Source organism: Microcebus murinus, chromosome 6, assembly GCF_040939455.1.
Source record: "Microcebus murinus isolate Inina chromosome 6, M.murinus_Inina_mat1.0, whole genome shotgun sequence".
Lineage (NCBI taxonomy): Eukaryota > Metazoa > Chordata > Mammalia > Primates > Cheirogaleidae > Microcebus > Microcebus murinus.
The window spans coordinates 62,890,726-62,918,526 of NC_134109.1; the positions used below are offsets into that span (position 1 = coordinate 62,890,726).

Sequence of the window (27,801 nt, forward strand, 5' to 3'; positions counted from 1 at the left end):
AGACAGGACAGAGTGAAACAGAGCAGGACAGAACAGGATGGAACGAGATTTTGTCACACTACTCAAGAATGGTGTGCAATTTTAAACTTATGAGTTGCTTATTTCTGGAATTTTTCGTTTAATATTTTCAGACCATGGTTGACTGTAGGTAACTGAAACCATGGAAAGTGAAACCAAAGATAAGGGGAGACTACTGTACATACCTTTACCCAAGACAGTTCTGTATATTCTGTTGACTGGTATCAAAAGCACATAGGTTTTGAGGGGATGCAGGCATTTTGATTCTGTGGTGACCTAGTAGCTTGCTTCAAAACATTCCAGGAGAGGATTCATTTTCTACCAACCTATACAGATATTCTTTTGCATTCTAATTTTAAACTTTGAATTAAAGCAAATTTCATTAATCAGTATGATTTATGATTTCAGTATGATTATTAGACAAACCCTGTAGAATGTGGCATAAAGGATAGTTGTTAGGGTTCTCTTAATGTCTAACCATCTATTATTTGACAGTAATGTTCTCTACAGAGTTAATTACATTATGGCATTGTAAATGCTAAGTGCAACTCTAAAAAGAAAGGCAAATTTTACTAAGACTTTATAAGGAAAAATATACCATTCAGAAAACAATGCTATTCAAAATGCCATGTGTGTTTAAGTCAATTTTGAAATTTTATTGGCTGACAGAAAACTTGCTTCCTACCACCATCCTGCTATTCTTGGATTTAATTTGGAAGCAGAGACCAAAAAGAGTTCCTTAGGTATTCAAAATTTAAAATGGGAAAAATATACTTACAGTTGGAAAATACAACTTGTTTCTCAGTTTAGAGAAAAATTTTCTTTGTACATATTTTTAAATACAGTTTTGTTTTCCATTTAGGAACATGGAAAACACATATTTATAATGTCTTTGGAAGGATACCCCATTCTGCAATTGTGGTCTTCCAGATTCTTCTGGGCTACAGATGTTGAGATGTATTCCATGGTGTTTGAAATCGATGTCTGGTAGAGCCTTCTTTTCAGCTTTCTGACATCTTATCAAGAATTAGTAGAGGGGCAAGAATTCTTGCCCGGTTAGTTTCCACAATGCAGCCATTTAACACCATCTCATCCAAAATGATGTGTACTTTATCTAAGTTAAACATTATCTAGGGTCATATTAAGGAAATTAGTTTTAAAGGTATAAAAAAATGTTAATATTCAGTGAAAAATAACTTGACAGCTTAGCCTGGAATTTTCCCATTGTAAATTAGCCTAAACATGAGGTTTTCTGTACAGAATTCCTGAAATTAAATTTAAAATTGGTGTCCACATTAGAAATTAGAACCTTTATGTACATATATACCCCTAGTTTCACCTTGGTGAAGCTAACAGGATAAGTAGGCATAGAAATGGAACAGCTCCCTTTTTTAGCCAATGACAGGAGTCTATTAAGCGCTAAAGAACAAAGCAATAGCAAATGACATTTGGCAAGAAAATGAACTGAACTCAAGAACAATGTTGTCTTCCCAGGAATAATAATAACAATTTGTTCAATACTCATTTACTAGGCATCATGTTGAATGCTTTACATGTATTTTCAGTCTCTACAACTCTCTGATGTACATGTTACACGTCATCATTTTACCCAGGATCAAACAGACTCAAAGCCATTGTCCACGGTCACATGGCTAGTAAATGCCAGAGCTAGATTTTAAACTTAAAGCTTGAGTTTGATTGCTCTGCTTCTGGGCTTCTCTGCCCCAAAGCAAATGCTTTCACAGCCTTGCACCTTCAGTCATCTCTTCTGTGCCAAACAGACTCAAGTAAAAGTAACTATGAGGAGAAATGAATGAAGAAAGCAAGGTATGACAAAAGTTTTGAATTTTATTTTTTTTTCAGCAGTCTCGCTTTGTTGCCCAGGCTAGAGTGCCGTGGTGTCAGCCTAGCTCACAGCAACCTCGAACTCCTGGGCTCAAGTGATCCTCCTACCTCAGCCTCCTGAGTAGCTGGGACTACAGGCATGTGCCACTATGCCCAGCTAATTTTTTCTATATATTTTTATTTGGCTAATTTCTTTCTATTTTTGGGTAGAGACAGGGTCTCTCTCACTCTTCCTCAGGCTGGTCTCGAACCCCTGACCTTGAGTGATCCTCCCACCTCAGCCTCCCAGAGTGTTAGGATTATAGGTGTGAGCCACTGCACCCGGCCTAAAATTCTGGAATTTTTTTTTGAGACAGAGTCTCACTTTGTTGCCCAGGCTAGAGTGAGTGCCATGGCGTTAGCCTAGTTCATAGCAACCTCAAACTCCTGGGTTCAAGCAATCCTGCTGCCTCAGCCTCCTGAGTAGCTGGGACTATAGGCATGCACCACCATGCCCGGCTAATTTTTTCTCTATATATTAGTTGGCCAATTAATTTTTTTCTATTTATAGTAGAGATGGGGTCTTGCTCTTGCTCAGGCTGGTTTTGAACTCCTGACCTCAAGCAATCTGCCCGCCTCGGCCTCCCAGGGTGCTAGGAAAATTTCTGGATTTTAAGAGAGTACTTCTTACAAATGGGAAGTCATTTGAGAATTATGGGGCCACTTCAGCTTACTGGTGTTCTTATTGGAAAGTAAGTATAGAGCATGGGGAAAGAGGAAAATATTGTCAGCCTGTGATGTTTAGCAAACTAGAAAGAACTAAATACTTCCCTCAAGAACACCTTTAGCTGAATACCTAACTTTTGTGAAAGGAGGAGAACTGGAATGGGATGATGACAATGGTTGAATGTGTCTCAATTCTATATCTGAAGTTTCCATTTCTATTTCAAGAGTATGATCCTAGTCTGCTTAAAAAACAAAAATAGTTGACATTGTTTCAGACATAAAAACTTCATTCAACAAATAGGTGATTAAGTGCACTAGGGGAGTTCATAATTAAGTCTTTGTAAAATGTAAAAACCTGATTGTTTTCAACAATTCCAGATATTCAAAGTCTATATTGTTTTTGCTTGGTGAAATACATCTACAGAGAATGGGACAATGTGTGAATGACTTTTAAGTTTTTATTAGGCTCTTCTGTTAATATCTCATTAAGCTCTGTGCAAATAGTCCTCTAGCAGAATAAACTGTTTTCTAGGGGCCCATGGGAACTGTCCTTAAGCGGCCCAGAAAAAAAAAAAAAGCTTTACTCTAATATACCTATTTATAATGTCTTCCAATTATATAGATGATTGCTTTGTCCTATGGCCAAACTGGGACTAGAATGTTAGGCCCTTGACTCAAACCTGTTTACCAGACCCAGAAGCCAGAACTTAGAAGCTGAGACAAAGTGGGGATGACAGCCATGTACATGGAAAAGCAGAACTGAGCAGCACAGGTGGCTGCATGAAGAATGGCCTGCAGAACCCCACTGCTGTATTCACTAACACAGTGAAAGCCTAGTGCCTTTGACAATGTCAGCTTCTCCAAGATGATTTTCTTTTAGACAGAAGGAAATCTAATTTTAACCTGTCTGAATTGGTTCAGGGATGAAGCTGCTCTGAGGACTGCTTTGTCTTTGGCAAGTAGATGATCTGCAATTCAGATGTCCCCTTGAGCAACTGCCCAATTGTTTTGAAATTCAGATCAGAATTCACTGCTGAATCATATCAACCACTGACATCCCCACATTGCAAGGACAAGGTGCTCTGGCAAGCCTGAATTTCCCAACATTCTGGAAACATGAGTTGCTCAGTGAGGTCATTCTGTACTGTGAGCATGTGACTGCCTGTCTGTATCTGGCTCAGACCCTAATAATCATGCAGCTTTCTGGCACTATATGGGGAAACCACAGACCAAATCCATTATGAGGCAAAGGCCCGAAAACAGATTTCTCCCCAGAATCACGTGACTCCTTTAAAATAGGAATCCAGTTGTTGTTCACATCTTGATTTGGTTTATAAGCAATGTGTGTGCATACTGATAAAGCCAAGAGTAATGGCATTTGGGCCATATGCCAGGTGAGCAGGGACCAAAATGACCCTATAAGCTAAGCCTCATGGCAATAAACAGACAAACACATTTCAACCCTGACATTTAGAATACAAGGAAGCAAGAAAAGCCCAGCAAGAAAGGTATATTCATGTAGTGAGCTGGGAATGACTACTGAAAGGGTCTTCCCTTTAGGTTACACTGAACTGACTGGCTCTAAAGATCCTTAAGGCAACTTGTTTCTCCTCATAGGCCCCCTAAGGTTGGAGCTGACCTGAACTAAAAACAACCTCCCAAAGAGCTGAGTCACTAAAGTCCCACTTTCTCCTAACCTTGAAACCTAAGAGCTTTTCTGAATTTCTGTGCTACGTGAATTGGAGTTGAACTTCATAGGGCCCTATAATATTAGTGCCACTGGAAATCAAGTTTTTAATTAAAGTGATTAACATGTATGGACTAACACTAGAATTTTGATTTTGAATCATAAAATACTTGTCCAATATGGTATTTTAACACCACTGTGGTGGTCTAGCTATCCTTTTATTTATTTATTTTTATTTTAGCGTGTTATGGGGTACAAGTGTTAAGGTTACATACATTGCCCATGTCCCCCTCCCCCCTAGTTATCCTTTAATAAGTAAGAAAACTGAGCAGCACAGACTCAAATGGAAGCTCAAAAGGAATTACAGGGCAGATTCCAGACTAGAAACTAAAATTTCTAACTCCAGACTTTGGTCTCAGATCCCTTGGGCTTCTCACTTGATTTGTTTTTTTTTTTAAATTCTAGCTAAGCAAAATTCTTTAATAAAATAAGTAGGATGGGAAAACTTACTCTCTTATTATTTATATTTTAATTCAATATCCCATGAAATCAGATAAGCTGCCAAGGGCCACTGTGTTCACATTCCCTACAGCAAATCGCCTACTACTGTACAGAAGATTATCATCATGAAGATTCTCTACAGTTCTGGGGGCATTCTCCTTGTAGGGTAGTCTTCTGTTCACGTTCTGTCTCTTGCTTAATTAGGCCACTGAAAAGGAGGGTAGGCCCATTCAAATTCCAAGAACAGGAAACCCAAGTGTGATTCTACTTAAAGTTTATATAAAATTAAATTTTATATAATTTTGTAAAATTATATAAAATAATTATATTTAAATATTTAAATATATTTAAAAATTATATAAAATTAAATATGAAAGTCCACACTGGGTCAAATGAGCCTGTCATTTCTCTCAGTTTTTTCCTCTCTGTTGCTTCTCATAACTTGCTGTCACTATCCCTGACTAAAACGGGACCCAGAAACATGGAACAAAAGGAGTGGGTCAAGGCAGAGGGCCCTGGTGGTGAGGAATGGTGGCAGATCAATAGGGCACCTAGGACTCAGAGCACACATTTCAGGGAAAAGGGGAGGTAACTACGGCTAGTGGGAGCACAGAAGCCTGAAAGGCAGAACTGTCTGATCTGTAACATTCACCTCCCCTTCCTGGCGTAATGGCTGACTCCCTGGGGACTGTTCATGTCTGAGACTCTCATCACCCACCCCAGCCCTGCTGGAGCTCTCATGACGGACAAGGCCCTGGTCCCCTTATCCCTCCGTGCCCACCCTTCCCAAAGATGGCTGGCTGCACACACTCCCTCAGGCCTACAAGCCAGTTCTCACCCCTTTGTAACTAGGCTTTCAATTTACATATTTTCAAAAGGAAAAAAAGATGTTCAGAAATTTCCGAATGTGAACTCCACTTCCAGAGAGCATGTTCTTATCGGAACATTCACAGATACTCTCTTCAAGACTTTCCATCCTTTCTGACTCCTCCAACCAAAGATAGGTTTCTCTAAAACTTGTCCCCTCATTCACAAAAAGCTTACAACACCAAAACACCATGGGGACAGACACTTTATAAAATATTTTATTAGAGACTAAATTGCCACAATCTACTCCAGATGATTAATAATTTTTTGAACATGTGAAATTTAATCCACCTAATTTATAACCCTAGAGCCAAGGGCCCTGGAAACCTAGAGACTAGTACAAGCTCTGCCCCGAAATAACTCTATAGACTGGGACGTGTCAGAGAGCCTCTCTAGTCCTCAGCTTCTTTATTTACAAAGTGAGGTTTTAACCTGATGATTGCGTAAATGTTTCTTCCAACTCCAAAGTACTTGACTCCTATGACTGTAAATGTAACCTGATGAAGCAGACAAAAACATGCACCGGTGAAAGGACACCCTCTTCAATAAATGCTGCTGGGAAAGCTGGACAGCCACATGCAGAAGAATGAAACTGGACCCCTACCTCTCCCCATATACAAAAATCAACCCAAGATGGATTAAAAACTTATAAGACCTGCAACTATAAAAATTCTAGAAGAAAACCTAGGAAGAACTCTTCTGGACATTGGCTAGGCAAAAGCAAATGCGATACATACACACACACAAAAAGATAAATGTGGCTGGATGCAGTGGCTCATGCCTAAAATCCTAGCACTTGGGGAGGCTGAGGTGGGAGGATCACTTGAGGCCAGGAGTTCAAGACCAGCCCAAGCAACACAGTGAGACCCCCATCTCTACAAAAAATTAAAACATGAGCTACACGTGGTGGCGCATGCCTGTGTCCCAGTTACTTGGAAGGCTGAGGCAGGAGGATTGGTTGAGCCCAGGAGTTCGAGGTTGCTGTGAGCTATGATTGTGCCACACTGTGCTCTAGCCTGGGTGACAGAGTAAGATGCTGTCTCAAAAAAAAAAAAAAAAAGATAAATGTAACCTTCAAGGAGAGGGGAGCTCCTTTCTGATCATATTAAGCCATTCCTGAAGTGTTGTCATATGCTCTATCATAACTCAAAAGAAATTGTTTTGTAATGATTTTATTAATTATCATTAACACTCTGAGAGAACACGAAGAAAATTTCAGTTCATTCAGAAGCTGACACTTCCGTGTTGCATGGCTTCCCTGGAGAATTTCTTTGTTCTTTTGGCCAGTATTTCTAAGATCCCTAGTTTGAATGAGTACTTTTGCAATTTCTCATTAAATCACACTGAAATTATTTCCCACTTAGAGAATCCCTACTCTGGTTTCTGGACCGCTGAGGGTACTTGGGATTTGGGGAAGTTAATGAAGGAACTAGAAGCAGATAAGGCGTGGGGCCAGCACTCTCCCAGGGAGCAGCATGCTGGATGCTGGCTGAGCCAGACAGGGCACGCGGCACTGAGGCCCTTCCTGTTCTCCCACCCTCAACTACAGTACAGAGGCCACGAATCAGGGCATTTTCACATCACCCACATGAGCTTTCAGGTTCTAGAATCAATTGTTCAGGCTTTTGGACTTTAAGGGTTTATAAAATAAAAATAGGAATGTTCTAAAGATGTTTTTAAATCACGAAAACATTGTAGCTGGGCGCGGTGGCTCACGCCTGTAATCCTAGCACTCTGGGAGGCCGAGGCGGGCGGATTGCTCAAGGTCAAGTGTTTGAAACCAGCCTGAGCAAGAGTGAGACCCCATCTCTACCAAAAATAGAAAGAAATTAATTGACCAACTAAAAATATATATACAAAAAATTAGCCGGGCATGGTGGTGCATGCCTGTAGTCCCAGCTACTCGGGAGGCTGAGGCAGGAGGATCACTTGAGCCCAGGAGTTTGAGGTTGCTGTGAGCTAGGCTGATACCATGGCTGATACCACTCTAGCCTGGGCAACAAAGTGAGACTGTCTCAAAAAAAAAAACAAAACAAAAAAACATTGTAGATTCTAGGCCTACCCTGTATTTGTGGAGGAAGTGGGCATAAGAGTATAAATAGGGACTCCGGCCTCTCTCTGCTTCTCTCCTCACGCATGTATGTGGGACACCCCAGCTACCAGGATCCCAGCCTACCTATCATTCCTGTACTCCATCCTGGGGTGAAGGTAAAGGAGAGGACTGCACAGGCCCTGGTATCAGGCTCTGGGATGTCGGGGTACCCTGTAAATTCTGAGGGCCCAAGAAGCCAGCAGTGGTCAAGAAGCAGGTGGGAAGTGCCCGGGGGCATCCTCGCCCCCTGGAGAGGGGTGCTGCTGGAGCAGGGCCAGAGTGGGGCCCCCTAAAGCACAGGGCCCAAGAAAGAGACCCTGGTAATCCAGGTCTAAAAGCAGTATTGCTGCCTTCCATTCCAGCCAAAAGAAACCGAGCCTTTAAGACACCAAGTACCAAAAAGGCTGTTGAGGTTTTCTGCACTTCATGCATACAGCACGTGGACAATGAATTGGAGTGGGGACATCTCCCACGCAGAGCTGTTCATTGGTGCCATCATCTAACTATTTAGCAGACGGGGGTGGACACAGCTCCTCTGAATTATGAATCATCTGGAAAACAGCAAGCCTCCTGGGGCTGCCGAGCTGAGCACATTTTGGGAAGCTCATCAATTGGTTCCTAAAAAATCATCTTAATTCATAGAATTTGAAGTCTTTAAGAAGTCTACCAAGGTACATGATGGGGCAAACTTTCTCCATAGGGACAGGCCTCATGTGTCCTCTGGCCACATTTTAGCCCAGTGAGTGGAGTGGAACGTGAAGGGTGTGTCTAGGAGCTTATTCACAGGACATGAGTATCTGTGTCACCGAATGTGGTCACCGATGTGGTACCAAGGAGGCAGCCTGCCCCACCTGACACCACCGTACCAGAGGGTTTCTACTTACTGGAAGGGTTTTCAACACGCCAGAATTTCTGTCCTGATTTCTTGTGCTTAGGTCATTTCTTTTTTAAATCCCATCTGTCTTGCTCTGTGATGTCAGTCTTACTAGAAGTAGAACAAGCCCATACTAGGGAGAAAGGTATTATAAATGGTGTGCTTTATTTCTCAGAGTCTCACTGTGCAGCCTCTGGGAAACTTCCCAATCCTTAAAAGGAATCAGGGTAGAAAAGCTCCTGGAGAAAAAGACTACAAGTAAAAAGCTTCTTGGGAATTTCATGAGGTTTCGACTTCCTTCTCCTGCTGCTGTACCAAACCAAGCCTTAAATCATGTCTGTCCCATGTGGGCTGACAAGAAAGGCTTTCTTAAGCTTGAGAAAACATAAAGATTATGTGCTGTGAGTGTGGGGAGAATCAAGTTCAAGTTGCAATTACAGCAGTTGCTTGTATTCATCTTTTCAAGACCTAGGGAAGCTTCCCTGGCAAAGCAGACCTGAATGATGCTAGCTACTCCAGCAGGTTCCTGGCTACGTGCTACCAGAATGGCGATGCAGAACATCATCACATCACATAGAACATCACGTTCTACACACATGATGTACGTCATCACGCACACAGGGTCTAGGGAGGGAGCAGGAAACCGCAGCTATGCCTCTGCAAGGCTCCCTTGTCTCTCTGCTCTGTAACTGGTCTGCAGAGATCCTCCCTGGACATGTCACAGGTAAAAGAACTATGTATGAAGCAGAGGAGAGTCATGGGTTTTTAACTTGATTTTTTTCAAATGGCCAAGGGTGGTAACCTTTTAAGAATGTCAACAGAAGACAGGTGCCCCACGTCCTGCCCTGCTGCCTGCTCTACTTTTAGACCACTGGAAACGCAAGTGAAATTATGCCTAGAGCAAAGACAAACTTCCAGGTCTGGAGAGATTTAGTTCCCTTCTCTAAACGATATAAAATTCCTAATCTACCAGTTGAATATGCCTAAGTAATTTTTAAGGACAGTAAATATATAACATGGTCAGAGGGGGAGGGAGGGCAAAAATGAAAGTATGTAAAATTAGGGGGAAATTGTGTGTCTTGGTGTGAAAATTAATTCCAGACAAGAAAGCTGCAGCTGACCACACAGACCTATGCTATGCACCAGAGGGATACAAAGACAGGTATGCCCATATGTGCCTCTGATAAACTTCTGACCAATATATGACACATCAACACAACTAGTCCAACTATAATACATACTCTGTTACATCTGATTCATTTTAGTTATCTGGATATCTAGATTTGTAAGACTCTCCTTCTGTTTTAGGTATAAGATAACTCAGTTACCTAGAGTCATGGCAACATCAAATATTAAGACTGAGAGGGTATTAAAGCTCTTCTATTCGAATTCTCTTTTTTTGAGATGAGGGGATTGTGTGCCTTGTCTAATACACACAGCTAGTTAGTGGCAAGACCAAAAGTGGAACTTGAATTTCTGTACTCCTAATGAAGGGTCTTAATTTAGCCCTTGCTATCTTCCTGATGTCTTTTGAAATAATTTTTTTTTTCATTCCCCTTCACAAGCAAGAAGAGATTTATTTTGAATTGTTTTAAAGTGCTTAGTTAGAATAGAATGTTACATGCTGGCCAGGCAATGGCAGCTCATGCCTGTATCCCAGCACTTTGGGAGGCTGAAGCAGGAGGACCACTTGAGCCAAAGAGTTCAAGACCAGCCTGGGAAACATAGGATACCTATCTCTTCTAAAAAAATTTAGAAAATGAGCCACAGGTGTAGTGATGCACACCTGTAGTCCCAGCTACTCAGGGGGCTGAGTTGGGAGGACTACTTGAGCCCAGGTGTTGGAGGTTACAGTGAGCTATTATCACACCACTGTACTCCAGCCCAGGTGACAGAGGGAGATTTCATCTCTAAAACATAAAAATAAAAAATAAAATTTAAAAAATAGAATGTTATATACCAAATAAAAACATACCTAATATACAGCCTGGTCTGGGGTCTCCTTCGTCAAAGGGAATAACAGATTTAGGTCATCACCACTAGAGGGCACTCAGATTTTCCCAGTTAATTTAAGGAAGCGTCTAAATACTGCCTGCAAATGAATTCTACCAACATGATTTAACAAGTAAATGATCATTTCCCCAGAATATTAAGTTGATGCAAACATACTGGTTCTGGGCACAGGTGTTCAATTATATATAAATATATATGATGTGTATACATATATATTCATACACACACACAAAAATATATGCAGATGTAGGTATACACATAAACGTTATAATTTGTATATATTTGTTATATTCTAAGCATATTTTATGTATTAATGTTAATAAATTTTTCTTATAATTAATGTCACTATTTCAGACTCAAGCCTGATGTGTTCTCAAAGGACTCCTTTATTGCTTTCAAGCAGTAGGCAGATTTTTGAAGTAAAAAATTAACTTGAAAGTCAACTTGCCTCCAGAGCACTCACACAAAGCCTACAGGGCTCCTGACCAAAACCTCCAGACCTGCAGTATTCTGAGCAAATCATGCTTGTTTGTCTTTGCATACAGCGTTTTAAAAGAGAGAAAGAGAAGAAAAGGAGAGCTTTCTCTGCTATAAAAGGAAGTGAATGCAAGCCAGTCCATTCATTTCTTTAGCCCTGTAGCTTAACAACCCTGAAGGCCTCACTCTGATGTACCAGGGAGTCCTAGAGATTTCTACTGGAGCCCGGCAAATTCTGTCTCTCCAGGGGAACTAAGCACTTTCTGGCTGTGTTATTTAAATTTGAGAAAAAGCCTATTCCATATGCTTAAAAGAAGTTAAATTAATATATAATAGTTATTATTAACTACTACCATAGCACTGTCCTGTCTGGGGAAAAAAAGACTTTTAAGAATTGTCTTTTTCAACACCTAAGTGGACATATAGGAATAGCATTTACCGGGTGTCGGGCAGGGGGGAGGGGGCAGGAGGGGATGGGTATATACAAACCCAACAAGCAAGATGTGCAACGTTTGGGGGATGGACACGCTTGAAGCTCTAAGTCGAGGGGGGAGGGGGGCATGGGCAATATACGTAACCTTAATACTCATACCCCCATAATTTGATAAAATAATAAAATAAAAAAGAATTGTCTTTTTTTAAAGCGTGGCAGGGAGGAGGAGTCGTACAACACCTGCGCCTCTGGCTGTCTTGGTGCAGCTGGCGATTAACACTCGCTTCTGCTGGGCAGAGTTCCTGCCTGAGGGCACTTACCTGACTAGGGCTGGACTGTGCTTTGCCACGTACTGTGGAAAACAGTATTGAAAAAGGATACATCCAATTCACTCTGGAAAAGAGAAGAGTACCAGGGTGAGAACAAGACACTGGGACGTGACGCTCAGCAGAGGTAGTGACTGCTCTGACCTCCAAGCCCAGAAGCAGGTAGGAGGTTTGATGCCTGAGAGTCAGAAGGCCTGCAGTTTGGGATTGCGATTTTTAAAAAAAATAGGCTGCAGTTCAGAGGGATTTTACAGGTCAGAACAATTCATCTTTAGAAAGTAGAGGGAAAAATAAACTAACTTAACCTTTACAGATGGTAGGTAATTTGACATGCGTATCAGAAACTTTAACCATGTGCCATACCCTTGAATCTGTCGATTCTAGGTCTAGAAGTTTATCCTAAGGAAATAATTGGACAATGCCACAATGACATGGGATGGGTTGTTCAGGGTGATGTTTATGATAGCAAATTACTGATAATAACTTAAGCAACTGTCAACAGGGGGGACTAGATAAGTAAATTGTAGCATATCCACAAATAATGATGTAGACATACTGTTAAATAAAAAAGGTTATAAAATGTTGTGCACATATTATCCAGGGTACATATATAGAAGATAGAGATACATATAGTTATATAGATAGAGACAGATAGAGTCTAAAAGGAAATGTACCGAACAGCTGTTATCAATAAGTGATGGGCTTACCAATGATCTTCTTCCCCCCACTTAAAAAAAAAAAAACTTTATTTTTTTTAGAGCAGTCACAGGTTTACAGCAAAATTGAGCGGAAGGTACGCAGATACCCCATATACACTCTGCCCCTCCACATGCATCTCCCGCTCCCATTACCGACATCCCCACCACAGTGGTACGTTCGTTACAGATGATGAAGCTACACTGACACATCAGTATCACCCAAAGTCCATATTAGGGTTCGCTCTGGTGTTGTACGTTCTATGAGTTTGGACAAATGTATAATGGCATGTATCCATCCTCCCCTTTCGTTTTGCTTATATGTTTTAAAAATTCTTTTCAATGAAAATAGTTATGTAATGAAAAAGTCATGGAGGGAGAAAAAAGTAAACAGAATCAAGTTCAAATATGAAAGGGCTTAAGGCAGGGGTCCCCAACCTATGGTGAGTTGTATCATTATTTCATTATGTTTGTTTGTTTGTTTTTTTTTTTTTTTTTTGAGACAGAGTCTCACTTTGTTGTCCAGGCTAGAGTGAGTGCCGTGGCGTCAGCCTTGCTCACAGCAACCTCAAACTCCTGGGCTCAAGAGATCCTCCTGCCTCAGCCTCCCGAGTAGCTGGGACTACAGGCATGCGCCACCATGCCCGGCTAATTTTTTATATATATATCAGTTGGCCAATTAATTTCTTTCTATTTATAGTAGAGACGGGGTCTCGCTCTTGCTCAGGCTGGTATTGAACTCCTGACCTTGAGCAATCCGCCCGCCTCGGCCTCCCAAGAGCTAGGATTACAGGCGTGAGCCACAGCGCCCGGCCATTATTTCATTATGTATTACAATGTAATAATAATAGAAATAAAGTGCACAAAAATGTAATGCGCTTGAATTATCCCAAAACCATGCCCCCTCCCTCCGGTCTGTGGAAAAATTGTCTTCCATGAAAATGGTCCCTGGTGCCAAAAAGGTTGGGGACTGCTGGCTTAAGGTTTGTCAAATGCAGCACGACAAAAACCCGGATATACTTGCTCAACAGCAACAGCCCTCACCTGCTGCAAACTGCCTCCTTTGAAGCTAGCTGGGTTTGCTTTTTGTTTTAAAAATATGATGCTGAGATGCTTCTCCCAGCCCAGACAGCATGAAACTGATTTCCAAATGTAAGATTTGGAAACCTCTAAGATTAAAAATAGTCACTGAAAAAAATGTTTAAAACTCACAAGCCTAAAAATAAAACTTAGATGACAAGGCATTCTCCATGAGTGGGACAGATCCTATTTTCTTTCCCATAGTACTCTTTCTCTTCGTCTTCTTTTTCTCTTTGCTATGGTTTGAACCTAAACTGAGTCATCCCTTAGTACTGTCCAAGTCCTACATAATCACCTGGCTTAAATTAAATTCTAATCTTTACTCCTGTGGTTTATGTGGTCTCTGACTCTCTCTCTAAAATTACAGCTATAATTCAGCAATGTGCTATTTATTGTTGGTTACCAAATGTAATAATAATAATTAAAAAAATCTTAGCAATGATAGTCTTGTACCCACTTTTCATTCTCCCAGGTTTAAAACATTGTTATTTTGGGAAATTACATTCTTCTTGGTGGGTGTCACCTTAAAGTGGCTAATCATGGCTAGCTCTGAATCACAGGCCTTGACTTGCAATCAGTCTGTCTTAACAAGACAGTGGTCACCATGAGAAAAGCAGGAACCAGAGCTGTCCAGTATGGTAACCACCAGCCTCATGTGGCAATTGAAATTGAAATTAATTAAAATTAAAATTTCATCTCTTCAGTTACACTAGCCACATTTCAAGTGCTCCAGAGCCACATGTGGCCAGTGCCTACTGTATTGGGCATCACAGGTACAGAACATTTCTATCAATGCAGAAAGTTTTATTGGACAGTGCTGGTCTATGGGGATTTCTCCAAGCAATCAACACAGAGACATATTTTTTTTTTTTTTTTTTTTTTTTTTTGAGACAGAGTCTCACTTTGTTGCCCAGGCTAGAGTGAGTGCCGTGGCGTCAGCCTAGCCCACAGCAACCTCAAACTCCTGGGCTCCAGTGATCCTTCTGCCTCAGCCTCCCGGGTAGCTGGGACTACAGGAATGCGCCACCATGCCCGGCTAATTTTTTATATATATATCAGTTGGCCAATTAATTTCTTTCTATTTATAGTAGAGACGGGGTCTGGCTCTTGCTCAGGCTGGTTTTGAACTCCTGACCTTGAGCAATCCGCCCGCCTCGGCCTCCCAAGAGCTAGGATTACAGGCGTGAGCCACAGCGCCCGGCCTCAGAGACATATTTTAAAGCCAGTTTCAATGCCCTCTGCCCCGTCAAGGCCAGTCTCTGGAATGACCTGACCTCTTGGACCTCTTGACCTCTTCTAGCTCCGGAAAGCACCAACCCCTTCCTGGCTAGATGCATTACCACGTCACAGGCCACTAGGCACCTTCCCAGCATCAATCCTTGAATTAGGAAAAGGCTGACAGCAAGTTGCATGCTCTAAGGCAGTGGTTCCCAAACTTAAGCATGCATCAGAATCACCTGGAAGGCTTGTTTAGACATAAGATTGCTGGGCCTCAATCCAGAGTTTCTGATTCAATGATTTGGAGTTGAGCCCAATACTTGTATTTTTAACAAGTTCCCAGCTTATGCTGCTGGTCCAGGACGAGACTTTGAGAACCACTGCACTAGCACAATGAAGACAATGATGGTCCCACAAAGGAGTATGTCAAACCTCACTTCTGGCATTAGGAGTTGGGCTGAAAATATAACTTCTTAACATGAGTTTTGCTCTTAGCAGGTTTCAGTGCACTCAGTATTACTAATTATGGAGCAGATTCCACTCACTGCCTTAGGAAGAAGCTTGGAAACACTTTCTTTCTAAACCTTTTATTTAAAATCAAAATGAAATAAACAAAACAACTTTGAAAAATAATACGCTTGTGCCACTGCTACTTCCCAAGAATGTCTAACCAAGGCTCAGGAAGGCCTATGATAGCAAAGTAAAACATCGTCACTGATTTTTAAAAGAATGTTGCATTTCAAACTTACTATAAAGCTACAGTAATAAAGATGATGTGGTATTGGTGTAAGTCTATATATATCCATATATATATATTCCATATAGATCAATGGAATAGAACTGAGAGTCCAGAAATAAACCCTTAGGTTTATGGTCAATTGATTTATGGTAGGGTGCCAAGACAATTTATGGGGAAGAAAGAACAGTTTTTCAATAAATGATGTTGGGACAACTGGATATCTACATGCCAAAAGAAGGAAGTTAGACCCATACCTCACAACACATACAAATATTACTTAAAATGGATAAAAGACCTAAATGTGGGGGCTAAAATTCTAAGAGGAAAACATAAGAATAAATCTTCATGACCTTAGGTTAGGCAAAGCTTCTTTAGACATGACACCAAAAACAAACAAGAAAAGAAAAAATAGATTAACTGGGCTTTGTCAAGATTAAAAACTACTGTGTTTCAAAGGACATCAATGAGAAAGTGAAAAGAAAACAACTGAAGTAGAGAAAATATTTTCAAATCGTATATCTGATAAGGGACTTGTATTCAGAATATATAAAGAACTCTTGGGCCAGGCATGGTGGCTCACACCTGTAATCCTAACACTTTGGGAGGCCCAGGAGGGAGGATTGCTTGAGGCCAAGAGTTCAAGACCAGCCTGAGCAAGAGTGAGACCCCATTGCTACAAAAATTAGCTGGGCAGGTGGTGTGCACCAGTAGTCCCAGCTACTCGGGAGGCTGAGGCAGGAGGATCACGTAAGGCCAGGAGTTTGAGGTTGCAGTGAGCTAGGATGAAGCCACTGCCGTCCAGCTTGGGTCAAAGAGCAAGACCTTGTATCAAAAAAAACCCCCAAACCAAAAAAAGAACTCTTGTAACTCAACAACAAAGACAAATGACACAATTAAAAAATGGGTAAAGGATTTGAGCAGGTATTTCTCCCAAGAAGATACATGAATTTGACTAACAAACATATGAAAAGATGCTCAACATCCTTATCTATCACTGAAACACAAATGAAAACCAAAATTGATTGGTGTCTATAGCACTTTACACTTACTAGAATGGCTATGATAAAAAAGAAAGATATTTACAAGTTTTGGTGAGGATGTAGAGAAACTGGAACCCTCATGTACTGCTGCTGGGAATTTAAATCATGCAGACACCTTGGAAAACAGTTTGGCAGTTTATTAAAATGTTAAACATGGAGTTACCATATCACCCAGCAATTCTACTCCTAGGTATATGACCAAGAGAACTGAAAACATGGTTGTACAAAAAAACATGTACATGAATGTTCATAGCAGAATTATTTATAATAGCCCCAAACTGGAGATAACCCAAATGTCCATCAACTGATGAATGGATGAATACAATTTGGTATGTCCATACAATGGAATATTGTTTGGCAATAAAAAGGAAAGTACTGATATATGCTACAACATGGATGAATCTTGAAAATGTTATGCTAAATGAAAGAAGTCAGCCACAAAAACAAATCGCATGTACAATTCTATTTATATGAAATATCTAGAATAGACACATCTATAGAGACAGAAAGTAGATTAGGTATATATCCAAAAGAAATGAAATCAATATAAGGAAGAGATATCTGCACTCCCATGTTTATTGTCACATTATTCATAATACCTAAAATATGGGATCAGAATCAGTGCCTGTCAACGGATGAATGGATAAAGAAAATGTGGTTTATATATACAATGGAATAGTATTCAGCTATAAAAAAGAATGCAATCTTGTCATTTGCAGCAACATGGGTGGAACTGGAGGTCATTATGTTAAGTGAAATAAGCTAAGCACAGAAAAACAAATCTTGCATGTTCTTACTCATATGTGGGAGCTAAAAAGTGAATCTTATGCAGATAGAGAGTGGATAAGTGGTTATCAGAGGCCAGGAAGTGGCGAAGGAGGGATGAAAAGAGGTTGATTAAGGGGTACAAATATATAGTTAGATACAAGAAATAAGATCTAGTGTTCAACAGATCAGCAGGGTGACTATAGTTATTAATAATTATCTTTGCTCTTTTCAAAATAGCTAGAAGGGAATAATTCAAATGGTTTTAGCATTTAAAAAAGATAAATATTCAAGACGGTAGATATCCTAACTATCCATCACATGTATCCTGAAAATGTGTATATTATGTAACAATTAAAAAAAAATTTTTTTAACTTACCAAGAAAAAAAAAAGATTACCTACAGCCTGGAGTGGGGGAAGGGGTATTACAGAGGGAAATGCTGTTGGGTATGATGTTTCTTTGTCAGGTGATGAAATGTCCTAAAATTGATTGTGATGATGGTGGTACAACTCTGTATAAATACTAAAAACTAAAATTATACACTTTAAATACATAAATTATATGATATATAAATTACATTTCAATACAGCTGTAAAATTGTTTAAAAAGGACTGTTGGAAAGGAACTCACATATTCCTTATGGGGAGCCTTAAGGGGAGTTGATTTTTGACCCTTAAAGCAAAAGTTTGGATGGAAAGGGTTTTTTTCTTTTTAATTTTGTATTTTTAATTATTACAGGTATATATAGTTGTATATATTTGTAGGGTACATGTAATGTTTTGATGTAGGCATACAATGTGTAACAATCAAATCAGGGTAGTTGGGGTATCCATCACCCAAAGCATTTATCATTTTTTTGTGTGAAGAACATTTCAATTCCATTCTTTTAGTTATTTTAAAATATGCCCTAACTTATTTTTGACTCTAGTCACTTTGTTGTGCTATCAAATATTGTTCATTCTACATTCTATCTATCTAATTATATTTTACACCCATTCACCTGGATGGAAATGATTCTTAAGGTAAAAAGAGTGAGACGATACTTTCGGGGATCATTTCTACATTTCTGTAGTTCGTTACTAGAGAATTTTCTCTGAACATGTAGAGCAAAAAAAAAAGGGGGTGGGGTGGGGTCCTGATGTCTTGGAAGGAAAGAAGAGGGAAGAATGAAAGAGCAGGCAAGTTAGATAGCAAAATCTCGTAATTGAGAAAAGAAATAAGAGGTTCTTAGCCTGTTAAAGCTGGTTCTTTATAAAGATCTAGGAATACATAGGTTTGTAACACTTTGGATGAGTCAGAAGGAAAGGCAAAGAAAATTCGGCATCATTTAAATTTTAACTTTTACTTGTTATAGCTCTATATTAACACATGTTCTTGATATAGATCCAGAGAGTCCCAATTTCTGGGAAACTGGGTTAAGGAAGAAAACCATTTTTTAGCCATTAGACTTACCACTCGGCTGAAGTACTCATCTAAAACTTCCACAAAGTTATGGATGAATTCATAAATAGCCATCTCATTCTGAAATAAAAGAGGAATATGCAATTAATTTACTGTGGCCCTCATGTAAATCAAAATATAACTGCCCAAGTCAGCTTCTAGGTTTTAGAGAATGTGGTTTAGTGAACAGATGTGAGCAGAGTAGCTTCCCATTGACAAACATTCAGAACAGTTCTATGATTCATTTGTTTAAGAGATACTTATTAATAAGGAAAATGTATGAAACTTTAATCTCTTAAAGATTTTTTTTTTTTAAGTCTATGATGAGGCCAGGCACCATGGCTCATGCCTGTAATCCTAGCACTCTGGGATGCCAAGGCGGGAGGACTGCTTGAGCTTAGGAGTTTGAGACCAGCCTCAGCAAGAGTGAGACCCTGTTTCTACCAAAAAACAGAAAAATTAGCATCGTAGCGTGCACTAGTAGTCCTAGATACTTGAGAGGTTGAGGCAGGAGGATTGCTTGAGCCCAGGAGTTTGAGGTTGCTGTGAGCTAGGCTGAAGCTACGGCACTCACTCTAGCCTGTGCAAAAAATTAATTAATTAATTAAAAAAAATTCTATGATGAATCTAACCAGATTGAAACCTTAGAGTCTAGTGTTTTGAATTCTGAGCTCTACTCCCTGATGTCATCACCAACTTGCTTATGCAAGTTTACAGGTTCTTCATGCCATCATTTTTTCATCTGTGAAGATGAAGAAACCACTTCAAAGTCTGGTTCATGGATTAAAAAAATCAATCAACTGAGATTTCAAAGTATTTTAGATCTGAAACACCATTTTGGGAATTCCATAGCCTTATGTGCTATTGATCTGGGACTGACATTTCTGAAGAGGTGAACTAAATCTGAGGAGATATAATCCCAAAACAATCATATTTTGAGTTTTCTCTGGTTTTTGATATGTTAACACTGTTCAATGCCAAAATCAATTGGCCTCTATAGTTGTCTGAGCTGTTCCACTGTGTCACAGAACAAGGGCAGGGCACTGGTATTGCTTAGGACGGAGGAACGCATTGTGTGGTTTGGGGCTTCTCCCCTTTGTAAGCTGTTCATCTAATCCAAGAAACATCCTAGGTATTTCTCTTCCATACAGCTGTCCGCAGCCTTGACAGAAACCAAGATCCTTCAAAACAGTCAATAGTTAATTCTTAGAAGGTAAGTAGAAAGAAAATGTCAATTTAAGGGGGAATAAAAACCAGACAGTTATCCCCAATTTTGTTATATTTTGCGTAGTCTCCTCTATTATCTTACCTCAGTGTCGTTCACTCCAACCACAATGAAGAGAGCTGCATACTGCCGATATATCAGCTTAAAATCCTTATACTCAATGAAAGAGCACTAGATAAAACACAGTACGATATTAATTCCTATGGGTGACAGATTTCTTTAAAATGGCATGTATAATTTCTAGGTTCTGATTTGAGTATCTGCCAACATACTCCTAGAAATATAGAACACTAAAATGTTACACAATCATTATTGGCCTTCTCACAACATTCAGGGGACTACTTGGAAGCATCTCTAGTGGGAATTGGAGAAGAAGTATCGGGAAAAAGTCTGAGTGTTCACATGGGTTCCCACTGTACTCCTCCCATTCCTTTGCTTGGCTCATGTGGAATTCAGCAGGCAAAACTAATCAGCATTTTAAACTGCCTCCAGTGTGAAAATAAGCAAACATGATAAAAAAGATTATCTTCTTTCTACCTCCCCACGAGTTTTTGTGAAGCAGTTAGATATTCTCAGTTTTGTATTATTTAGTAGTCATTGAGGAGCCAAATACGCAGAGCATACAAAAAATATATATATTGGTTGCTTTTTCCTAGAGTCGCATGAAGAGCATCAATGCAGATTCTTTTATAAATTATTTAAAGGTGGCCTTTGTGTGGCAGATGCTAGACAAAATCTCACATTGTAAACATTGCTTCATAAGAATTAATAACTAGTAAAGCACCACTGACATTTGGATAAAACAACTCCCTTGTCATTCCTCTCTCTCCTAAAGCGACTTCCCACTTGCGGGAAGGCACTGGGCGGACAGGAACTGCAGAGCAGGCTGAAGGCACGGTGTTGGTCTTCCTTTGGACTTTAGGGTGTGTTTGCCCAGATGCAATTGAGCATGCCTTTATGGCTTTTTGTACCATGCTGCGTTGCTCTTGGGTGTCTAGATGTACCTGGGAATGAAGCTGCAAGTTTTGATCATGGAAATTCCTCCATGGGAAAGCCATTTGACAGTCTACAAGATGGAGAGATTTGAGGCTTTTATTTAAAATTCAGATAAAGGTAATGAGTACAGAACCATACTGAAAGCTTTGGCTCACTGGAGAGCCAGTGTGATTTCTGCTCAGTTGGATCTTTCAAGGAAACACAACCTGTTTGAAAGAACTGAGGAACATTTTTCAAAGCCTCTCAGGAGTTTCTGACATTAAAAAAAATACATCACAGCACCTTTGTGGATAAAATAAAAACTAAGCTGATATTATGCTACTTTGGTACCTGATTATGCCAAAAGACCAGTGGGTTCCTTTTAAAATCTAAAATAATTTAGAATGTATCAAAAATATCTAACAGTATATTCATTCCAGAGCTTATATTTCAAAGCATGACCTATCAGTGAAAATGATGTTTAAAATTGTGGAGAGCCTACATTCTGTAGAAAGATTCAAACAGGAATGCTTCTAAGAGTCTGTTTACTTTTACTTAGAGTATGTGGCCATGAACACAGCCCTTTAACAGTTTCTGTTTCCGTCTGACAACAACATAAAGCAATGTGTGCCATGGCAAATCAAAGTAGTAATTCAAAGAGGAACTCTGAGATGTTCCAACTGGAAAATCAATTTAGAAGCCAAGGGAAACACATTTCCAGCACGTAACTTCTCAGCACTGGCGTAGCTCAATAGTTTATGGCTTAGCAGTGGTTCCCACAGACACCCTTTCTACATATGCAAGGAAATGGAGAAGTGACAAAATTCATGGACAAAAACAAGCTTTCTGACTTTGCCTCAGCTGGTGAGTGATTTCCAATGGATTTAAAGTTTAGGACTTGGATTAAGTAAATGTCAATAAAAATTCTTTGTAAAAGTAGACAGGTTTTTTAAATCCCTATTTATCATTATTTTAATGATTTTATTTAACCTTCAATTTGGCAGGATAGATTTGTTTCATGTGAATTTTTAACTTCCATTTCCCCCATCTACATAATAAAATAAGACAAGTTCAAATCAAGTTGGTTTTGTTTTTATAATAAATCACTAGTTCTATATTATGTTAATGGTATATTTATAAAAATAATAAGCAGAAAAAAACTTCACTCCATATGAGAACCATATTATTATTCTCTGGCACAAAATGGGTCTTGAGTATTCACCTCCATAGCAATCATGTGACCTTCATTTTTTTGGCTTACAGAAAGCTACCTGCTACAAGCACTCGTAAGAGTAACAAGGGGTAAATTCATATGAAGGAAAAAAAGATATGCCTATTAGGAGGAGTAAATTTAGCTGCCACTTCTGTGGCACATTGAGACAAATGTGCTGACCTAAATAAGAACCCGAGCCTTTTCTTGGTTTTCCTTTTTATAATTTTCTTAAGGGGATGTAAAGAGAGCTATGCTTCCTTCTGTCTTCACTTACATTATTCCTTATTTTCCCTAATAGCTGTTGAAGGAGTACAGTTCAAAGAAAATGATAGTCCTTGAGGCTCAGTCAGTAATAAAAGATCTGCCAAGACAGAGCTGAATGCAGAGATAAAAGGGAGTATCAGAAACTTACTTGCTCATTGGATCGAGAGAGACAGCTCTTTATGACTTCTGTTTCCAGAAGTGTACGCTTATTAATATCCACATGTTCATAGTACTTAGAGAGTCGGGTCTGCCCTTGTTTATTCACCATGAGGAAAAATTTTATCATTTTTTCTCTTGGCCAGTATTTTTCCAAATATTGTTCAAAAGTTATGGCAAGGGACAGCTGTAACCGGAAACTGGAAGATAAAAGAACAACAGAAAGGCAAGATCAAATTTCTCAAAGAATCGTATTACATATGTGTTAAAGATTAACAGTAAACAAAGTGGTAGTAAATAAGTAACACTGGTTTTCACTTTTACGAACTAAATGAGGTTTTAATAAGTAAAAATCAAACAAATTTTCATTAGTCATCCTCCAAAACAATCTTGAGCAACCACAGTTGTTCCACTTAAATTCATTCAATTTATTCATCAGTTTTGCTGAGCACCAAGTATGTGCCAAGCACCAGAAGAACATGGAGATGAAGAAGGATTTCTGATCTTCTGATTTTTACCTATCTTTTTTTTTTTTTTTTTGAGACAGAGTCTCACTTTGTTGTCCAGGCTAGAGTGAGTGCCGTGGTATCAGCCTAGCTCACAGCAACCTCAAACTCCTGGGCTCAAGCAATCCTACTGCCTCAGCCTCCCGAGTAGCTGGGACTACAGGCATGCGACACCATGACCGGCTAATTTTTTATATATATATCAGTTGGCCAATGAATTTCTTTCTATTTATAGTAGAGACGGGGTCTCACTCTTGCTCAGGCTGGTTTTGAACTCCTGACCTTGAGCAATCCGCCCGCCTCGGCCTCCCAAAGAGCTAGGATTACAGGCGTGAGCCACCACTCCTGGCCTACCTATCTATTTTTATACTACACAGGTAAACAAAGACAGCGGTACAAGGTGATGAGTTACAACTGGGACAGGTATAATTCTATGGGTGACAGAAGGAAGGGACAAAGAACATCCCAGGAGAGTGAGGAATGGCTTCTCAGAGAAGGGACACTGACACAGGTCTTGAAGGATGATCCCAGAAGGGAAGAATCTGAGGCAGAGACAATAGGGGTGTGAAAGCTCTGGAAAATTCACTGTGGTGGCAGTTCAGAGGGTAGGAAGAATAGTCACAAGAAATTAAGCTGCTTATATACAATAAAATTGGCTTTAAAAACCATGCTAAGGAGTTTGAGATTTATTTTATGGGCAATGGAGACAACATCTATGGAAAAGCTTTTCTTTCCTTAGTGGTGCAAACAATAATAGTGATATCAACCATTTGTCAGATTCCTCTAACAAGACCCTATAACAGGCCAGGCACGGTGGCTCACGCCTGTAATCCTAGCACTTTGGGAGGCCGAGGCCAGCGGATTGCTCGAGGTCAGGAGTTCAAAATCAGCCTGAGCAAGAGCGAGACCCCATCTCTACTATAAATACAAAGAAATTAATTGGCCAACTAATATATATATAAAAAAAATTAGCCGGGCATGGTGGTGCATGCCTGTAGTCCCAGCTACGTGTGAGGCTGAGGCAGTAGGATTGCTTGAGCCCAGGAGTTTGAGGTTGCTGTGAGCTAGGCTGACGCCACGGCACTCACTCTAGCCTGGGGAAAAAAAAAAAAAGACCCTATAACGAGTCCTACAAGGTTCTGTGCTAAGCAATTTGCATATATTATCTAATTCTCACAATTCTTTGAGGCAGGCACTTCTGCTATCCTTATTTTAAGGTTAAGCAAGTTGAGGGTTAAGGACATTAAGACCCTCAAGGTCACTGCATTAGTGTCAGAGGTGGGCTGCTGCTCAGAGGCCAAGCACACGCATGGGTCCTTGACACCTTCCAACTCAATCTCACCATTCAAGGCTTCACACTTGTAGTTTTATGTCTAACTCAGTTGTACTGAGTCTCGTGTTTGTTCCTCTTACACTCATTATAGATTCTGGAATAATCAATGCAAATGAGCACAATATGGACCTATGCCTATACTTCTTTCATCACGAGTACCAGAGCTGGCTTGTTGGTTCATGAGACAATATCATATTCACATTTGGTAACATCTATGAGAATCAGTACAAAAAACTAAGGTAGTAGTCCCAGCTACTTGGGAGACTGAGGCAGGAGTATCGCCTGAGCCCAGGAGTTTGAGGTTGCTGTGAGCTAGGCTGATGCCACGGCACTCTAGCCTGGGAAACAGAGTGAGACTCTGTCTCCAGAACAAAAAAAATCAAAAACTAAGAAACTAATACCAGTACATTATTATTAACTCATCTCCAGATTTCATCTGAAATTCACCATTTTTTCCATTAATGTCCTCTTTTTGTTATGGCATCCCAACTATGATACTACACTGTATTTAATTGTCATGTCTCTTTAGACTCTTCCGGTCTATGACAGTTTCTCCCTCAGTTGTTCTTTTTTTTTTTTTTTTTTTTGAGACAGAGTCTCGCTTTGTTGCCCAGGCTAGAGTGAGTGCCGTGGCGTCAGCCTCGCTCAGTGCCGTGGCGTCAGCCTCGCTCACAGCAACCTCAAACTCCTGGGCTCGAGTGATCCTTCTGCCTCAGCCTCCCGAGTAGCTGGGACTACAGGCATGCGCCACCATGCCCGGCTAATTTTTTTTATATATATATCAGTTGGCCAATTAATTTCTTTTTATTTTATAGTAGAGACGGGGTCTCGCTCTTGCTCAGGCTGGTTTCGAACTCCTGACCTTGAGCAATCCGCCCGCCTCGGCCTCCCAAGAGCTAGGATTACAGGCGTGAGCCACAGTGCCCGGCCTCAGTTGTTCTTTATTTTTCATGACCTTAACAGTCTTGAGGATACTGGCCAGCTATCCTGTAGAATTTCCCCCAATCTTGGTTTATCTGATGTTTTTTTATGATTAGACTTTGAAAAGAAGACAACAGAAGTGAAGTGCCCTTCTCATCACGTCATACCAGAGGGTACACATGATGTACCCTACATGATATCACTGAGAATATTAAAGGGTAATGATATATATATATTTTTATCAGGTAACACCTCATTCAATAAAGTAGAATGGGTACAATATTTTAGTTCTATCCCTTAAGTATACTGAAGACCCTTAATTACTTATGTCTGTCTTGCTTTCCATAAAATAGGTTTAGCTTTATTTTTTTCTTATGTCAAGATGTTTTGAGCATTAATATTTATTTATTATATAAATTCCTAGTGAATTCTTACTGTGTGCTGTTAGGCAGTCCATTTCATTTCATGAACTTTAGTATCCTCATCTGTAATACAAGTGCATTAAACTAGAATATAGAACCCTCTGAGGATACTAATGAACTTCCTCTAGAAATATACACAAAGTGGTATGTACTTAAATGTTATAAAATAACCTCAGGGCATCCATGGACTTCCCTGACACCTATTCTGGGGCCTAGGCTGAGAGTCCTGAGCAGGATGATTCTTTTTTTAAATCTATTTACATTTCTTTTCTTTTCTTTTTTTACCCCTTATATAAGTTTTATTGAAAAAGATGATTTTGATTTTTAAGATCCTTTAAAAATTGAGCCAGGTGCAGCGGCATGCACCTGTAATTCCAGCTATTTGAGAGGCTGAGGCTGAGTTGGGAGGATCACTTAAGCCCAGGAGTTCAAGACCAGCCTGGGTAACATAGTAAGACCCACGTCCCTCTAAAAAAGTAAAAAATAGGCCGGGTGCGGTGGCTCACACCTGTAATCCTAGCACTCTGGGAGGCCCAGGTGGGCGGATTGCTCGAGGTCAGGAGTTCAAAACCAGCCTGAGCAAGAGCGAGACCCCGTCTCTACTATAAATAGAAAGAAATTAATTGGCCAACTGATATATATATATAAAAAATTAGTCAGGTGTGGTGGCACATGCCTGTAGTCCCAGCTACTTGGGAGGCTGAGGCAGCAGGATTACTTGAGCCCAGGAGTTTGAGGTTGCTGTGAGCTAGGATGACACCATGGCACTCACTCTAGCCTGGGCAACAAAGCAAGACTCTGTCTCAAAAAAAAAAACAAAAAAAAACAGACCTCCAGGATTTTTTTTTAATCTTTTAATTTTTTTTAATCTGGTCACTTTATCACTACCTGGTATGTAAAAGGCACACTATATTTGTATCTAGTTTAAATAATGAAATGGTATAAAATGAACATGGCATACAGATCAGTCTGAATTCTTTGTTAAAAATCTGATTTGAATGTACACTTACTAGTTATTCACAAATATTATCTGTTACTTTTAGCAGCTGCAATTATAGGGATCAGTTTCCCAATCTGCTACCTAGGAGACTGAAACAGGGGGAGTTCATTACAGGGCTAGGTCTTCCCAGGTGAGCATTTGCAGCTATCTTAGCAACAGTCGGTGGGAAGGTAGGTGTCTGTTAAGAGTCAGTTTGCAAAAGACTCAGCTGTCAGAACATCAGGCAGAGGCTGACTTACACGGTTTGATCTACTTCACAGCCTCTTTGAGCGCAAAACATTAATTATCTGTTTGATGAGGCACCCACGTCAAGAGTGGAGTTAAGGGCCGGGCGCTGTGGCTCACGCCTGTAATCCTAGCTCTTGGGAGGCCGAGGCGGGCGGATTGCTCAAGGTCAGGAGTTCAAAACCAGCCTGAGCAAGAGCGAGACCCCGTCTCTACTATAAACAGAAAGAAATTAATTGGCCAACTGATATATATATATAAAAAAAAAAAATTAGCCGGGCATAGTGGCGCATGCCTGTAGTCCCAGCTACTCAGGAGGCTGAGGCAGAAGGATCACTCGAGCCCAGGAGTTTAAGGTTGCTGTGAGCTAGGCTGACGCCACGGCACTCACTCTAGCCTGGACAACAAAGTGAGACTCTGTCTCAAAAAAAAAAAAAAAAAAAAGAGTGGAGTTAAGACTCTCCTTTATGCATGTGCTGTAGATTGATAAAGGAGAGTCACGTGTCTAGTGAAATAGGAAGACTGCATGGAAGGATTGGACTTTTGATGAACGAGTGGTTCTGGGACTAATCAGAATCCCAGCAAAGTACAGAGTGGGCACACCATGATAGATAGAGGGTCTTGTTGTGCGCGGGGATAAGCAGCTAAGTCGAACTGGAAACCAACGGGTATTGTTTTGGGGCACTTTGTCTGCTTGAGGAGACAGAAGAGGGTGTTGCTTAAAAGCTCAGACTTGATTGGGAC

General features: G+C 40.1%; 1 protein-coding gene across 4 annotated transcripts in view; it reads right to left on the reverse strand.

The window, feature by feature from the left end:
* Window positions 1–649: 649 nt before the first annotated feature.
* The window catches only part of AP4S1 (adaptor related protein complex 4 subunit sigma 1), a 49,509-nt gene continuing 22,357 nt past the window's right edge, over window positions 650–27,801 (reverse strand). For all 4 annotated transcript variants that reach the window (XM_076004135.1, XM_076004138.1, XM_076004137.1 and 1 more), the window contains exons 2-6: window positions 22,643–22,850; window positions 20,127–20,213; window positions 18,830–18,898; window positions 11,894–11,905; window positions 650–1,148 (exon numbers count right to left, since the gene is read on the reverse strand). In XM_076004135.1, coding sequence (XP_075860250.1) covers window positions 1,020–1,148; window positions 11,894–11,905; window positions 18,830–18,898; window positions 20,127–20,213; window positions 22,643–22,780 — 435 coding nt within the window. In that variant the 5' untranslated portion in view covers window positions 22,781–22,850 and the 3' untranslated portion in view covers window positions 650–1,019. The remainder of the gene's footprint in view (window positions 1,149–11,893; window positions 11,906–18,829; window positions 18,899–20,126; window positions 20,214–22,642; window positions 22,851–27,801) is intronic.